The 16,044-nt window shown below is 42.9% G+C and overlaps 1 protein-coding gene across 1 annotated transcript; it reads right to left on the bottom strand.

Annotated features, from left to right (window-relative positions):
• Window positions 1-12,900: 12,900 nt before the first annotated feature.
• Window positions 12,901-15,647, bottom strand: LOC112919024 (melanoma-associated antigen B1-like). The gene is made up of 2 exons (XM_025997386.2): window positions 15,592-15,647; window positions 12,901-14,478 (listed from the first exon to the last, which is right to left on the bottom strand). Exon 2 carries the CDS (start codon window positions 14,427-14,429, stop codon window positions 13,404-13,406), a length of 1,026 nt encoding a protein of 341 aa, XP_025853171.2. The 5' UTR covers window positions 14,430-14,478; window positions 15,592-15,647; the 3' UTR covers window positions 12,901-13,403.
• Between the last annotated feature and the right edge of the window lie 397 nt (window positions 15,648-16,044).

Here is a 16,044-nt window from a genome sequence, read left to right as displayed (position 1 = left end):
CATCAAAATCCTAGAGGAGAACACAGGCAACACCCTTTTTGAACTCGGCCACAGTAACTTCTTACAAGATACATCTACAAAGGCAAAAGAAACAAAAGCAAAAATGAACTATTGGGACTTCATCAAGATAAGAAGCTTTTGCACAGCAAAGGATACAGTCAACAAAACTAAAAGACAACCTACAGAATGGGAGAAGATATTTGCAAATGACGTGTCAGATAAAGGGCTAGTTTCCAAGATCTATAAAGAACTTATTAAACTTAACAGCAAAGAAACAAACAATCCAATCATGAAATGGGCAAAAGACATGAAGAGAAATCTCACAGAGGAAGACATAGACATGGCCAACATGCACATGAGAAAATGCTCTGCATCACTTGCCATCAGGGAAATACAATTCCAAACCACAATGCGATGCCACCTCACACCAATGAGAATGGGGAAAATTAACAAGACAGGAAACAACAAATGTTGGAGAGGATGCGGAGAAAGGTGAACCCTCTTGCACTGTTGATGGGAATGTGAACTGGTGCAGCCACTCTGGAAAACTGTGTGGAGGTTCCTCAAAGAGTTAAAAATAGACCTGTCCTACGACCCAGCAATTGCACTGTTGGGGATTTACCCCAAAGATTCAGATGCAATGAAACGCCGGGACACCTGCACCCCGATGTTTCCAGCCGCAATGTCCACAATAGCCAAACTGTGGAAGGAGCCTCGGTGTCCATAAAAAGATGAATGGATAAAGAAGATGTGGTTTATGTATACAATGGAATATTACTCAGCCATTAGAAACGACAAATACCCACCATTTGCTTCAACGTGGATGGAACAGGAGGGTATTATGCTGAGTGACGTAAGTCAATCGCAGAAGGGCAAACAGTGTATGTTCTCATTCATTTGGGGAATATAAATAATAGTGAAAGGGAATATAAAGGAAGGGAGAAGAAATGTGTGGGAAATATCAGGAAGGGAGACTGAACATAAAGACTCCTAACTCGGGGAAACGAACTAGGGGTGGAGGAAGTGGAGGAGGGCAGTGTGTGGGGTGAATTGGTGACGGGCACTGAGGGTGGCACTTGACGGGATGAGCACTGGGTGTTATTCTGTATGTTGGTAAATTGAACACCAATAAAAAATTAATTTATTAAAGAAAAAATAAATAATTATATAGGATGTAATAATCATGATATGTTTTAAAGGGAAGCATAAGAAAGCATAGAGGCTTGAAAATAAAAATGTCGGGCATCCCTGGGTGGCTCAGCAGTTTAGTGCCTGCCTTTGGCCCAGGGTGTCATCCTGGAGTCCTGGGATCGAGTCCCACATCAGGCTCCCTGCATGGAGCCTGCTTCTCCCTCTGCCTGTGTCTCCGCCTCTCTCTCTCTCTGTCTCTCATAAATAAATAAAATCTTAAAAAAAAGAAAATGATGTCTTAGTTTGAATACAGGTCCTGTTATTTACTAGTATGTAAACTTAAACAACTAATTAAACCTCTTTATTTTTATTTTACTTATTTATTATTCTAAAGAGGAAGCGGAGAGGAGCAGCGGAAGAGAGGGAATCTTAAGCAGGCTCAACGCCCATCAGAGCCTGGGATGGGGCTCATTCTAACAACTGTGAGATCATGACCCAAGCTGAAATCAAGTGTCAGATGCCTAGTGGACTTAGCCACCCAGGTGGCCCTGATTAAACTTCTTTAAACCTCAGTTTTCTCCATTTGTAAAATGGAATAATAATACCTACTTGAAAAGTTATTGTGGGGTGCCTGGGTAGCTCAGTCAGTTAAGTGTCTGCTTTCCACTAGGATCATGACCCTAGGGTCCTGGGATTGAGCCCTGGCATTGGGCTCCCTGCTCAGCAGGGAATCTGCTTCTCCCTCTGCCCCTCCCCCTGCTCATGCTCTCATGCACATGCTCACTCTCTAAAATAAATATATAAAAATAGTGAAAGGGAATAAAGGGGAAAGGAGAGAAAATGAGTGGGAAATATCAGTGAGGGTGACAGAAACATGAGAGACACCTAGCTCTGGGAAACAAACAAGGGGTAGTGGAAAGGAAGGTGGGAGAGGGGATGGGGTGACTGGGTGATGGGCACTGAGGGGGGCACATGACAGGATGAGCACCGGGTGTTATACTATATGTTGGCAAATCGAACTGCAATAAAAAAAAATACCAAAAAATAAAAATAAAAAAACAAATGTTAAGCAGAATTCACCTGTGGAGAGAAAAAAGAATTAAATAACACCTGTCACCTTTCATCTATCTCCCTCAGAAATATTAAATTCTAACGATAGAGAAATTCCCCTGTGCCCCCCAAATCACAAATAAACATAAAGGAAACAAAGGAATCACCAGGCTCAGGCCCTTCACTCGAAGATCAATCATTTCACAAGTGTGGTGTACTGCTTTAGACAGTTAAGTGGTTTTATATGCACACGGGTATCTCTCAAGGCAAACCAGAAACTCCCTGCAGTGAGGACAATGTTTTCTGCATTTCTATCCTTCCCATTACCCCCCCCCCCCATAGAGCCTTGCAATTCCTGAGGAACCGATTTGATTTTATCGTTGTTGTCCATTGTTTTTTAGTTGCTAATTCCTCACAGGGAAGTTGAACTAGACTGATTAGGTTTCGAGTCTCAAACCCTAGAGATTTGCTTTCTCTTTGCCTCTCCTTTTGCCAAATGTCCCAAACATTCATTTGGTCTAGCATACCCATACTGTGCTATAAAGGCAGTATGGTCTACCTCTGGCCCTGTGTATGCCCTCCCACCTGGGAGAATGGCAGGAGTAGGAATCGAGATCTATTTGACTTGTATCAGGGTAGGGCAAAAAGCCATTCAGATGCTTCTTGAGTCTTGCCACATAGGCAGACACCTATTTTCCTCATGCCTAAGGCTAACTTTTCTTGTTAGAGTAAAGCTTCTCATTTTTTAATAAGCAGTGAATGCTGTTTGCACTTATTTATCTCCAAGAACTTCACCTGGACAGAAATGTGCTCATGTCACCTGTGAAGCTGATGATTTGTCCAATGATGTGTGCATGTAGTTTTCCACCTGTCTGAGAAAAGTCACAGAGGAGTTTTCAGCTGCAGCCGGGCTATCCATGCCTGGCAACTCCCATAGGCATCACTAAGGAAAGAAAAGTTGTCTTTATGGGCTTGTGGTAACTGCCTTCAGATCTAACATCTCACATCTTGGAACTTCAAATTCATCACAAATTCATCACATGAAAATTGAGAGTGGTAACTGTTATTCCTCCTTGAGACAGGGTTTTTTTTTTTTTTTTATGAGAGTCAGATAAGATGATGTGTGACAAAGCCTTAGAGTATAACACAGAACACATCCTCCACCTTGGATGACATATCAGATTAGACCTGGAAAGAATTTACTAAAATATTTCCCTCTCTAAAGTTGCCCTTCAATCCTCAGTCTATGGGAGGCGTGAAGCAGAGTCAAAAGGGAAAGATTCAGTATTTCCAGTTTTGAAGATCTCTTGTCTATAAGATACAATACCTGTATGAATAATGGATTTCTGTATAATCCCAGGAGCAATCTTGCACATTATAGTCAGATCCACTTCATTACCCAGTTGTTTTGTACCTTTCCAGGCTGTTAGTCAAATCACCCCGCTGCATAGCAAGCTTCTGATTAAGCTGGATTTCACTAATTACCCTGCAGCCACATGGATTGGACTAACTGCTTCACATGTTTTTTTGCTTTAAGTTTCAAATCAGTTTTCATAAATGTGTTGCAATGGTACTACAATTTTTTCCCTGATAATGAGTCTTTCTGTAGAAAGGACAACCGCGAACTGGATTTTAATTCTTTCTCATCTTCTCTTTCTTTCAGGCAAAACGTTTTCATCTAGGCAATCAGAGGTCTGTTAAAAGCAAATAAAGATACTTGGGAAAAAAAAGGAAGGAATCAAGCTTGTGTTGCTGCTCCAGTGACATGACTGGGGAGTAATAAGTTGCAGATAGATTGGATTCACCAGAATAATAAAATAAATGCTCAGGGTCAAGCCCCAAACCCAGTTCCAAATCATAAACCTCTGATGACTATATTCCAAGAAGCAACACTGCCACCTGGCTGTGTAAGATCGAGAAATGACGCTGATGCTTTCTTTCCTTTTCTAACCAAATCCTCCAGACCTTTCAATCTATTTTCGATTTCAGAATTCTCTAAATAGATTTCTGGAATTCTGAAGATTCCTATAGTATTCTCAACAATACAGAGTGCTAGGGCACAAAATAAGAAATAGATAATGGAAAATCTCTCAAGGACCATCCAAACCACCATTGAAAATTCATGCAAACGAAGCTCAAAATTGCATCACAAAAGTGGTGCTGTAATGCAGGTCTTAAAACTTGAGGAAGAAAGAACTGGAAAGGATGCATAAAAGCAGGTGCAGGGAAGGAAGCTTTTGCACAGCAAAGGATACAGTCAACAAAACTAAAAGACAACCTACAGAATGGGAGAAGATATTTGCAAATGACGTGTCAGATAAAGGGCTAGTTTCCAAGATCTATAAAGAACTTATTAAACTTAACAGCAAAGAAACAAACAATCCAATCATGAAATGGGCAAAAGACATGAAGAGAAATCTCACAGAGGAAGACATAGACATGGCCAACATGCACATGAGAAAATGCTCTGCATCCCTTGCCATCAGGGAAATACAATTCCAAACCACAATGAGATACCACCTCACACCAGTGAGAATGGTGAAAATTAACAAGGCAGGAAACCACAAATGTTGGAGAGGATGCAGAGAAAAGGGAACCCTCTTACACTGTTGGTGGGAATGTGAACTGGTGCAGCCACTCTGGAAAACTGTGTGGAGGTGCCTCAAAGAGTTAAAAATAGATCTGCCCTATGACCCAGCAATTGCAGTGCTGGGGATTTACCCCAAAGATACAGATGCAATGAAATGCCAGGACACCTGCACCCCAATGTTTATAGCAGCAATGTCCAGAATAGCCAAACTGTGGAAGGAGACTCGGTGTCCATTGAAAGATGAATGGATAAAGAAGATGTGGTCTATGTATACAATGGAATATTCCTCAGCCATTAGAAATGACAAATACCCACCATTTGCTTCAACGTGGATGGAACTGGAGGGTATTATGCTGAGTGAAATAAGTCAATCGGAGGACAAACATTATATGATCTCATTCATTTGGGGAATATAAATAATAGTGAAAGGGAATAGAGGGGAAGGGAGAAGAAATGGGTAGGAGATATCAGAAAGGGAGACAGAACATGGAAGACTCCTAACTCTGGGAAACGAACTAGGGGTGGTGGAAGGGGAGGAGGGTGGGGGTGGGGGTACTGGGTGATGGGCACTGAGGGGGGGCACTTGACGGGATGAGCACTGGGTGTTATTCTGTATGTTGGCAAATTGAACACCAATAAAAAATTAATTTATTATTTAAAAAAAAGCAGGTGCAGGGAAATCAGAAGTTAGAAGGCAAATGAAGAAATCAGACAGATGAGGGTGAGGAAATTTAGTGAAATTAAAGAGAATTTGGAAGGTTGTTACTAATATTTCACAGTAGAATCAACAGGCCTTGATTCTTGGTTATAGTTTGGAAAGGTGATAAGAAAGAGAAATGATGGCTGGGTTTCTGACATTAGCAACGGTGTAGATAGTACAAACATTTACTGAAATAAGATGTGAAGGCCTCTGGTTTCAGGGAGAGCCCATAAGTTCTTTCTGACATATTGAATTTGAAGTGCTCGTAGTGTGTGAGGGTGCATTAGTCAGGGTTCCTGAGGAAAGAGGATGAATAGGAAGGATATATATATATATAGTAGGGCAAGCTAGTACACTAAAAGATGTTACAGTCTTGAGTCTGAAATCTGCAGAGCAGAGCAGGGCAACTGGAAACTAAGAAAGGGTTTCTGTGTTGTAGTCTTGAAGATGAATTCTTTTGGGAAACCACAGTCTTTGCTCTTGGGGCCCTCAACTGATTGGATGAGGCCTATCTACACTATGGCTGGTAATCTGCTTCACTCAAAGGCTGTGGATTTAAATATTAGTCATATGTAAAAAAACACCTTCACAGTGACATCCAGATTTATGTCTGACCAAACAAATGGGCACCATAGTCTAGCCAAGTTGGCATATAAAATTAAGAGGTAAGAGTGATAGGGGAGGAATCTAGACTTGGAAACCTGGTGCTGCCACTGCCTGTGACAAAGAATACAGGAAGAGGAGGAAGGAGTTTTGAGAGGAAATAATGAGTTTGTATTTTGCCACACTGAATTTGAGATATCTATGAACCGATCATACCCACCAACATGTAGTGTCCTCAAGAAATACACCTTTGTTGTATAACCCTGAGATTTCAGCATTAATTTGACCCTTTAACATAGCCTTGGCCTATCATGACTAATACAAAAGCCAAGGCAATAGCATATTTGGCAGAAGAGAGAACAGTCACAACAGTGTCATACACATCAGAGTTCCAGAAAAGAGAACTTTCCATAGATTTCCAGATGTGGAATTATTGAGCCAGTAAGTCCAAACACTTTAGGGGGTTTGGGTTCTAACAGGCTGACAGAGATTTTGCAATGTCTTTTGGATTAACTAACAAATATGTTTGTAAGATTAATAAAGCCAGTGGAGTTAACTTGAACTGGAAATTGACATCACAACACATATACACATTATAGTATATTGTAGTTTGGCTCAAAATCTTGAGATGATGATATAAATGCTGATTGAGTTGTCTTTATCTGAGTTCTCCATTTATGTTTTGCAAGAAGAGCAGTATTAATATTTTCCCCTTAGTGCAAGAGATCTCCATTTCTAAACAACTTTTATCTTATATACTTAGTTCTAAACTTAATTGTTTAGAATCCTGGCTCCCCTTTCCTGACTAGGAAGAAGTGACAAAGGATGATTAGTTTCCTAGGCCAGATCCCACAGCCTATTTAACAACCTACAATGTGGCTAGACAAGAAATATATATTATTCCAGGACATAAATACAACTTACATTATTGATTCTACCCATGGAGAAGCAAACTAAATGTCATTTTACATAAGGCACAATAATAGTCAAGCAGGAAGCTGTGCCAAGTATATATGCATTTTATTTGAAAAAGAAGAATGCCAAATTCTAAAAGTGCATTGATGCAAAATAAAGGAAGTCCAACTGACCCAAATGTACACATCTCATCACAGATTCCAAATATTTGTATAAATAAAAATGAAACATCTTATGAGACTAATAATTATAAAATGTTCCAGCTTGGAAAAATGAAGTTTAAAAAATCACTTAGGGACGCCTGGGTGGCTCAGCAGTTGAGTGTCTGCCTTCGGCCCAGGGAGTGATCCTGGGGCCCTGGGATTGAGTCCCACATCGAGCTTCCTGCAAGGAGCCTGCTTCTCTCTCTGCCTATGCCTCTGCCTCTCTGTATCTCTCTCTCTGGCATGAATAAATAAATAAAATCATTAAAAAATAAAAATTAAAGATTAAAAAATCACTTAAAATATCAAATATGCACGAAAATGAGGCTCCGAGTATGTAGCATTTCCAATGTACTCCAGTCCTTCTTCCATATTATTCTCAAAAGAGGTCACCAGAACCTTCTAAGATTTATAAAAAAGACATTTGGGGATATCCTTAGATACCAAACTCTCCTTAAGTCTTACTTAGTCCAAGTTGTGGTCAAAGCCAAGTCCGTCAGTTCTTCTTAGCTATTTGTTAATGGCAGAAAATAAAATGTCTCTACATTCTCATTTATCCTTTTTTTAACAAAGGATTTTATTTATTTGAGAGAGAGAGTGAGAGGATGAGCAGGGAGAGGGGAACAGAGGGAGAAGTGGAAGCAGATGCCCCACTGAGTAGAGAGCCTGACATGGGGCTGGATCCCAGGACCCCCAGATCATGACCTGAGCTGAAGGCAGATACTTGACCAACTGAGCTACTCAGGTGCCCCTGCACCTCATTTATCCTATAAATATGGGGAATGAAGTAGTAAAGTGAATTTTTCTGATAACTACAGCTAGTACTTAGGCATCGTGTAATTATTTTTATTGACAATATTAATGAGAATTCTCCTATAGCATTTTAGAGACTACAGATGTGACAGATACTTTTCAGAGGTTATATTTCTACATTTTGGTTTTTAAGTGTTAAGGTTATCTATAGGGTTCATACTCTCACTGTATTAAAGGTGAATTAACTTCTCAATATACAAAATGAAAACTCAGCAAAATGCTTTGATAATAAAATAAGTTAATACATAAGTAATGCCTATGAGTTTATGGGCTTTGTTCTGAATGCCTTACATCTAATCCTCAAAATAATCTTATAGTGAGGTGCTATTATCATCCCAATTTTACAGATGAGAAAAAAGACACAGAGTGGTTGAGTAATTTATCCAAGTTCACACAGCTAGGAAATGGTAGAGCTGGGATTCAAACACCAGTTGTCCAGCTCCAGAACCCCATGCTCCTATGTACTGCATATTGCCTTTCTAGATGGTGTGAGATAAATATGCTCCATAAACTATGTAGAAAGCCATAAACTACCAGGACTTTATCCTCTGATATAAATTTTCTCTTTGTTAATCTGCCATCTTGAGAAAGAACAGTCTCTGCGTACAATTTTTTTTTGGTATTTTATAGGTAAAATTATGATGTATCATTTAACTCTTCTTTTACAGATTATTTTTCCCATTTTAAAAGTTGCCCTAAGATCTATAATTGGAATTTCTCATGCCTTTTAAAGTTTTTCTTAACTTTTTAGAATATTTTTAATAATATGTGCTAGTAGAAAACAAAGATTAAAAAGTGTGAACTGGTGCAGCCACTCTGGAAAACTGTGTGGAGGTTCCTCAAAGGGTTAAAAATAGACCTGCCCTACGACCCAGCAATTGCAGTGCTGGGGATTTACCCCAAACATACAGATGCAGTGAAACGCTGGGACACCTGCACCCCGATGTTTATAGCAGCAATGTCCACAATAGCCAAACTGTGGAAGGAGCCTCGGTGTCCAGCAAAAGATGAATGGATAAAGAAGATGTGGTTTATGTATACAATCGAATATTACACAGCCATTAGAAATGACAAATACCCACCAATTGCTTCGATGTGGATGGAACTGGAGGGTATTATGCTGAGTGAAATAAGTCAATCGGAGAAGGACAAACATTATATGGTCTCATTCATTTCGGGAATATAAAAAATAGTGAAAGGGAATAAAGGGGAAAGGAGAGAAAATGAGTGGGAAATATCAGTGAGGGAGACAGAACATGAGAGACTCCTAATTCTGGGAAACGAACAAGGGGTAGTGGAAAGGGAGGTGGGCGGGGGGTGGGGGTGACTGGGTGACAGACGCTGAGGGGGGCACTTGACGGGATGAGCACTGGGTGATATGCTATATGTTGGCAAACTGGACTCCAATAAAAATTTTTTTTTAATTTAAATATGAACTGTTCATAACCACTGCTCACCCTTCACATAGTTATTAATAAACTTCTTGTGCCTGATGAAAAGCCACAAAACTCAGCATCTTAATACAGCTGCCATTTGTTCCCATGGATCTCTAGGCTGGTTAAGGTGGCCCTGCTTCATGCTGTCAGTTGTCAGGACCAGAGAGAGGGATGGCTGGGACTTTTTCCATTGGTGATGTAGCAGTTTTAGAAAGTGAGGCAGGTCTTCTATGAGCTGCCATGGAAAGATCTTGCATTCACTTCATTAAGTTATAAGAGCAAGTTACAGAACAATATACAAATTATTGCCTATGTATGCCTAAAAACCCTTGTCTTTTTATAGTATGTCTATGTATGAAAAAGCCTCAAATCAGCTTTAAAATGACACACATCAGACTGTTCATTGTGGTTACTATTGAAAACAGGGTTGAATTTTGGAGGAATGTTATAAGGGAGACTGTGATTGACCTGTGTCAGATTTTTTTTATGACTAGAATATATGTACTACTATTAGCTTTGTCATTAAAATGTTTAAATGAGCCTAGCGAGAGAAATAGCAGTTGCGTATTACTCAGATAAAGTTACTGCTACCCGATGCAACACAGAAAACCTGAAATCTGAATGGCTTAACATGACAAGATCTTTATTTCTCGTGTACATAAAACCTGACGGGGGTGATGTCAGGTGATCCAGAGATCCAGGCTGTCTCCATCATGTGGTTCCACATCTCAACACGGGCTCCCCATGTTTGCTGAGTGGAAGAGAGAGCATGGAAGTGGCATACTCACAGTCATGTGCCTTGGCCTGGAGGTTAAAAACATGCTTCTACTCATATATCAGTGGTAGGAGTTAGTCATATGACCCTTCCCAACTACAACTGGACTGGGAATGGAATTGCTTCTACATTGTAGGTGCTCAATTAAGAGCTACTGTAGCAATTGGTTATAACAACAAACTGTTCCCTTCTTGGAGGAGTTTTTGAGAAGGTTAAATTTACCCTGAAGTTCATCAATTATTTTCTACTGCATACAATGTAACAGATGCTTTCAAATATAGGATAGCTAATTCTGAAGAGGACCTTGTAGGGCAGCCCCAGTGGCGCAGCTGTTTAGTGCCATCTGCAGCCTGGGGTGTGATCCTGGAGACCTGGGATTCAGTTCCACGTCGGGCTCCCGGCATGGAGCCTGCATCTCCCTCTGCCTGTGTCTCTGCCTCTCTCTGTCTCTGTCTCTATGAATAAATAAGTAAAATCTTAAAAAAAAAAAGAGGACCTTGTAAATCTTAGCAGGAAGGGCTCACCCCTTGTCCCTCAACAGCACCTTTCTGCATGGCCATTTGCAACAACTTGTATAATCTCAGTAGGCTGAGACTTTGCTCCTACCTTTTGGCATGTGGTTAAAATCATGGCTACCCACTACCCAACTGAACGTGCCTGAATACCTGATCAGATGCCATTAAGTACACTGTAAAAACAGCATTTTCCCTGGGACAGATATAGACAAGATTTGCTGGAAGAATGGTGAATTCTTTTTCCTTTTCATTGAAAGTTAGCATGTCTGCTAAGGACTCCAAGATGGGTTTTTAGAAATTTAGCCTCAATAGACATTTTCTTCCATGGTGATTTCCTCAGTCCTTCCTCATCTACCACTTAGGAGGGAACTTTGGTTCTTGACCACTTAGTTAAGCTCACTCATCAGTGTATGAATTCGGTGGCCACATTAAAGTAAGAAACTCCATTAAAATCCTACTGCAAAAAAAAAAAAAAAATCCTACTGCAAATATCAGGTTGTTTCCAAAAAAGTCCTCTCCAGCCTCAGAGTAACAAACAAAGACTCTGAACTTCCATGTCAAATCAGAATGTATCTACTAGCTGATTTGTTAAAAAAAAAAAAAAAACAAAAAAACAAAAAGCCACAAAGTTTGTGAGGTGGAAGGACCCAGGGAGTTTAGCTTTGCTGTCAGAATCACAGTATGAGTAGGAAATATCAGAGAGGGAGACAGAACATGACTCTGGGAAATGAACAAGGGGTGGTGGAAAGGGAGGTGGGCGGGAGTTGGGGGTGCACTGAGGGGGGCACTTGAAGGGATGAGCACTGGGTGTTATGCTATATGTTGGCAAATTGAACTCCAATAAAAAAATAGAATGTGGTAAACTAGTTCTTGTAGATATTTAAGGATTAGTAACAAAGATACCATATTATATAAAAAAAAGAATCCCACTGAAGGGCAGTTGCTGTCAGAGGGGACCATGGGGAAGAATGGGAGCTTCAGGGAGTCAGAATGCTCTAAGTCAGGGTGGGGGGTGAGGGGAATGGGCTGTCCGTTCTACCAGGAGCAGATGCAACCTCCAGAGGAGGACACAGAGGGATCTTCCAGCAAGTCAGGTCCCAGCGTGGATGTGAGGGCACTCTGGGGAGATCCCAGGGGAGGGAGGTGTCCTGCAGGAAAGTGCCGGGACTGGACACATGTGCTGGGACCAGGGCAGAGCCAGCTCTGCAGGGACCCTGGGACAAGGGGCAGGAAGATCCTAGAAATGAACCTTATGGACAATCCCCAAATTGTGCTTTTCATTTTCACCTTCCTTATTCCTTTTTAAAGATTTTATTTATTTATTCATGAGAAACAGAGAAGTAGAGACACAGGCAGAGGGCGAAGCAGGCTCCCTGTGGGGAGCCCAATGCAGGACTCCATCCCAGGAGTCACGACCTGAGCCAAAGGCAGACTCTCAAGCACTGAGCCACCCGGGTCCTCCACCTTCCTTCTTTAGACGTGCTTTTAGTACTTTGGCCACAGGGTCCTTCTCTCATTGCCTGAGAGACATCATGGAACAGTGAGAAGAGAAAGTAAGAGACATGAGGTTGACCTCAGGCTGGGAGGAGCAGAACAGCATGGGCTCCAGAGGAATCAGACCAGGCTCCATTCCTGGTTCTATCAGTTCATCCGCTAAGTGAACTTGGGAATATTTCAAGCTCTTCGTCTGCCAAGTGGTTTGGAGAAGTCCTGTTCTGTAGGACTGTGGGAACATATGCAATATATGTGAAGTACCTGGCATCGTGACTGGCAAATATTGGGTCTTTAATAAATGTTAGTTATTATTATGCTTAGTCTTATACCGGAAAAAACTTTCATGTCTGGGATATTTTTTTGTCCAGGAGATGTCAGAGACTGCAGTGCTGTCTTCTTGAATGGCAGCTATGCACTGAGAAGACCCCAAAGTGTCCTGCCTCAGAGAATTTATGCTTCACTGCTCTCATTTGCCCCTGTTCCTCATCTTTTTTTTTTAAACTTGTCTTTTACATGTTAGAGATCATCATACCCATCTTCCTTATATAATGATGGCTCTTACACTCTAAAAATCTATGTGTAGGGTCTTTATCCTTAGCATCATCATTATTTACAGCCTCCCAAAGAACAGATGATCAATTAATAATAAGAATAAATAGGGCACTAGGCAAGGAATGTAATTTATTACTATTTAATTTTATCTGCATTCATGAATAAGGACATTCAGATATATATCCTTGAATTTTACAAAAAGAACGACAAAATGAATAAGATAATCGAAGATTTAACTACATTTTACTTTGTTTCTATTTTAAACCACAGCTGTATTTTTGCTGGGTCTTTCATATTTCCAAGAATAATCCCCACTCCAACACCATATTATCTTGTTCTGGAACCCAAAGGAGATGCAAAAATTTTCAAGCTATATTATGCAATACCAAAACTCTTACTCTTAAACCTGCTAAACTGCAATGTGTGATCTATGTCATTTATAAACTTATATTCTGAATCTAAATAAACATTCTAATGAAAGGAACATTTGTAAGCTACCACGGACAATAGGAAAAATAAAAAGAAGATACATATTATGATCTTGCCAACCCCACCTTAGGCTCTCACTACTTTAAAGGTTAGCAGCCCTCATCAAACACAGAGGGAAGAATCTGCCTCAGCCCTCTCTAGGGAGGAGTGGAGCGGCTGGATGTGGCCCTGGAACGTGCACTGGCCTTGGTAGCAGAGGCAGCCTTAGCCGTGGCTCTGACCTGGGCTCGCTCTTCCTCATCTCGCAGAGCCTCTTCATAATGGAATGGGAAAGCACTGGGGACGGTATCATGGACCTTCGCCAAAAACTCTAGGACTCTCATCTTGCTGGTCTCGGCATGGGCTCTCGGGCCCCACAGGAACTCGTAGCGTGGAGGATCACTACCGGACACCTGGCGGTATTCCAGGTACTTTTCCTGCACCAAATCTTGGGTGATGAGCTTCCTGGGCTCCCCAAAGACTACGTGCTTCCTTCCTTCATAGACGCCTAAGATATTCATGAATTCCCAGATATCCTCTTCAGAGGCTTGGTTGCCACTCAGGAAGATCACACTCAGAAGAGGCATAAGAAGACCATTCTTAGGAGGACCCCAGCCATTGCTCACATCGCCATCACTGGTGATGTCTAGGCTGCTCACGAGGTTATAGGAGTGACCACCGGGCTTGATTTCCTTTAATTCTAGGCCAAAGACCAGCTCCAGGTGCTCAGAGGCTTTCCCGAAGATCTCAGGGAAATCTTCCTTGTACCTTTTGTTGATGATCTTCAGCATCTCTGCCCTTATAATGGGTGCCTTCATTGCATACCTTTCTAGCATGAACTGCATCAATATTCCCACCTTCCTGGTTAGAAGATCATTGCGAGCACTCTCAGAGGAAGTTGAGGCCTGGGAGGAATGTTTACCTCCGTCAACCCGGCTCTTGGCACCTGCATTAGATCTGCGGCGTGAACCACGTGCAGCAGAAGAGCTAGTGGCTTGGGATCCCTGAGGCTTCTGGGAAGCGCCAGCAGCAGGGGAGCTCGAGGGAGCATCCCCAGAAACAGAGGAGGGGGACTTATTGACCTCTCCTGTAGTGGCCTGAGTATCCCCAAGGCCCTGGCTCTCAACACGGGCCTGGCAGCGTTTCTTACGGGCACGGAGCTTACTCTTTTGGCCCCGAGGCATGACTAGGTCAGGGACAGCAGGCACAAGTGTGGGCAGAAGATGCCGGCACCTGGAGCAGGGAAGATGAGAGTGTGAGCACCACAGCAGGGAGAGATCACCTTGGTTTTTAAAGAAGCCACCTTTGTAGGTTCTGTGAGGGTATGGCTCTAGGACCCCACAGGGTTCTTGCTCTTGGTCCTTCTGTCTCCTGAGAACCCAAGGGAGGAAATCAGAGTAGTCCTAGGACTCCCAGCACTAACAACAGGGGTGGTGTCATAAGCTACTCTTTCATTTGGGTATCGAGTGGTCTCCATTTCCTTACTCAGGGTCTTCACCTTGACTCCAAACCCTTCCTGGGGCTCTACTCTCTGCTGCTCTGAGGCCATAACCCTTAGACAAAGGTCCTCATATTTCTGGGACCTGAGTTGACAGCCGCAGTGAGCGGCTGGGGCCTATGCCTGTTAACAGCAGGGGCAAGATTCTTCACCCCCATTGTTCTGGAGTCAGTGGCTCCCTCAGACCCCATTCAGGACTTGACCTTGACTCCAGGTAGGATTTGGGATTCCTCCATCTCCTTGAGCCTACAAGCCTCAGAGCAAAAGGCTTCACCTCCCTGAGTAGCTAGAAGAGAATTCAGGGTGCTGCCCATCTGAGTACCTCACCTAGGGACTCCCAGATCTGAGAGCCGGGGTGCTGCTGTGTGCAGCTCCCTATTTTGTGGAGAGGGGTGCTTATTAGCAATGATGGTCCTACCTTTACTCCTTTTAGGGCCCAAACTCCTCCCTCCGCCTATGGTGCTGCCTCCTTTACATAAAGGCCTTTCTTAAAAAAAGAAAGTAAAGTAAAGTAAAGTAAAGAAAAGAAAAGGAGTCCTTGCCCTACCAAAACCACCCCCCTAGGCAAAAATGAGGGGTTATCTCAGCCCGAATTACTCCAGGGCATTCCAGGACTGCCAGCAGGCGTGGGGCAGCTGCCTTTGGACAAAGGCCCTCTCCTCCCTGGGGCCGCGCATTCCATAAGGCCCCGAGGCCAAGCGGTAATGAGGATGCAGGGACCGCTTGGCCTTATAGACCGCTGGGACCTCCCTGAGCCGAACCGAAGGGTCAGGTTCAGGGACCCAACTTTATTATGGGAGGCCGAGGGGGGAGGAGGAATCTCTTCGGTTCCCCCTCAGAGTTCTTACCCTGAATTCTGATCAGTCCCGGGAATCCGGCCTCCGCCAAGCGAACAAATATGGCGCCCGGCGCTCGAAGCCCCACCCAGAACGGAAGTCGGGTGAGCCGCATCCGGTGTTGGCCGCGGTCCAGGGTCTCCAAGGATTGAAAGCAGAGGCGGGGCTCTGTGCGACTCCACTGCTTAGGGCTCCTCACGCAGGTCCTCACCGTGTCTCCCAGGGCCTGGGCTTCTCTCTCTGCTGGCCCAGGCCTGCCAGCGCCCAGAGCCCCCAGCCTCCCGAGTCCTCTTGCTATTCTCCTGGCTACTCCTTCCTGGGCCACAGAAGCCTGGCAAGAGGGGCGGGACTCTGTGAGCCTCCCACTTTCAGGAGAGATTTCTTGACAGTCCATACCTGGACTGTAGTTATGGCCAAGACTTCTTCCCCTGTAGAGCTGGGACCCATCCTGTTAGAGAAGGCCAT

The sequence above is a fragment of the Vulpes vulpes genome, chromosome X (assembly GCF_048418805.1).
Source record: "Vulpes vulpes isolate BD-2025 chromosome X, VulVul3, whole genome shotgun sequence".
Classification (NCBI taxonomy): Eukaryota; Metazoa; Chordata; class Mammalia; order Carnivora; family Canidae; genus Vulpes; species Vulpes vulpes.
This window is presented reverse-complemented; position numbering and strand designations above follow the sequence as displayed.

Bases quoted from the DNA above. Each gene is read 5' to 3' on its own strand.
- LOC112919024 (XM_025997386.2), bottom strand. From the start codon at position 14,429: ATGCCTCGGGGCCAAAAGAGTAAGCTCCGTGCCCGTAAGAAACGCTGC.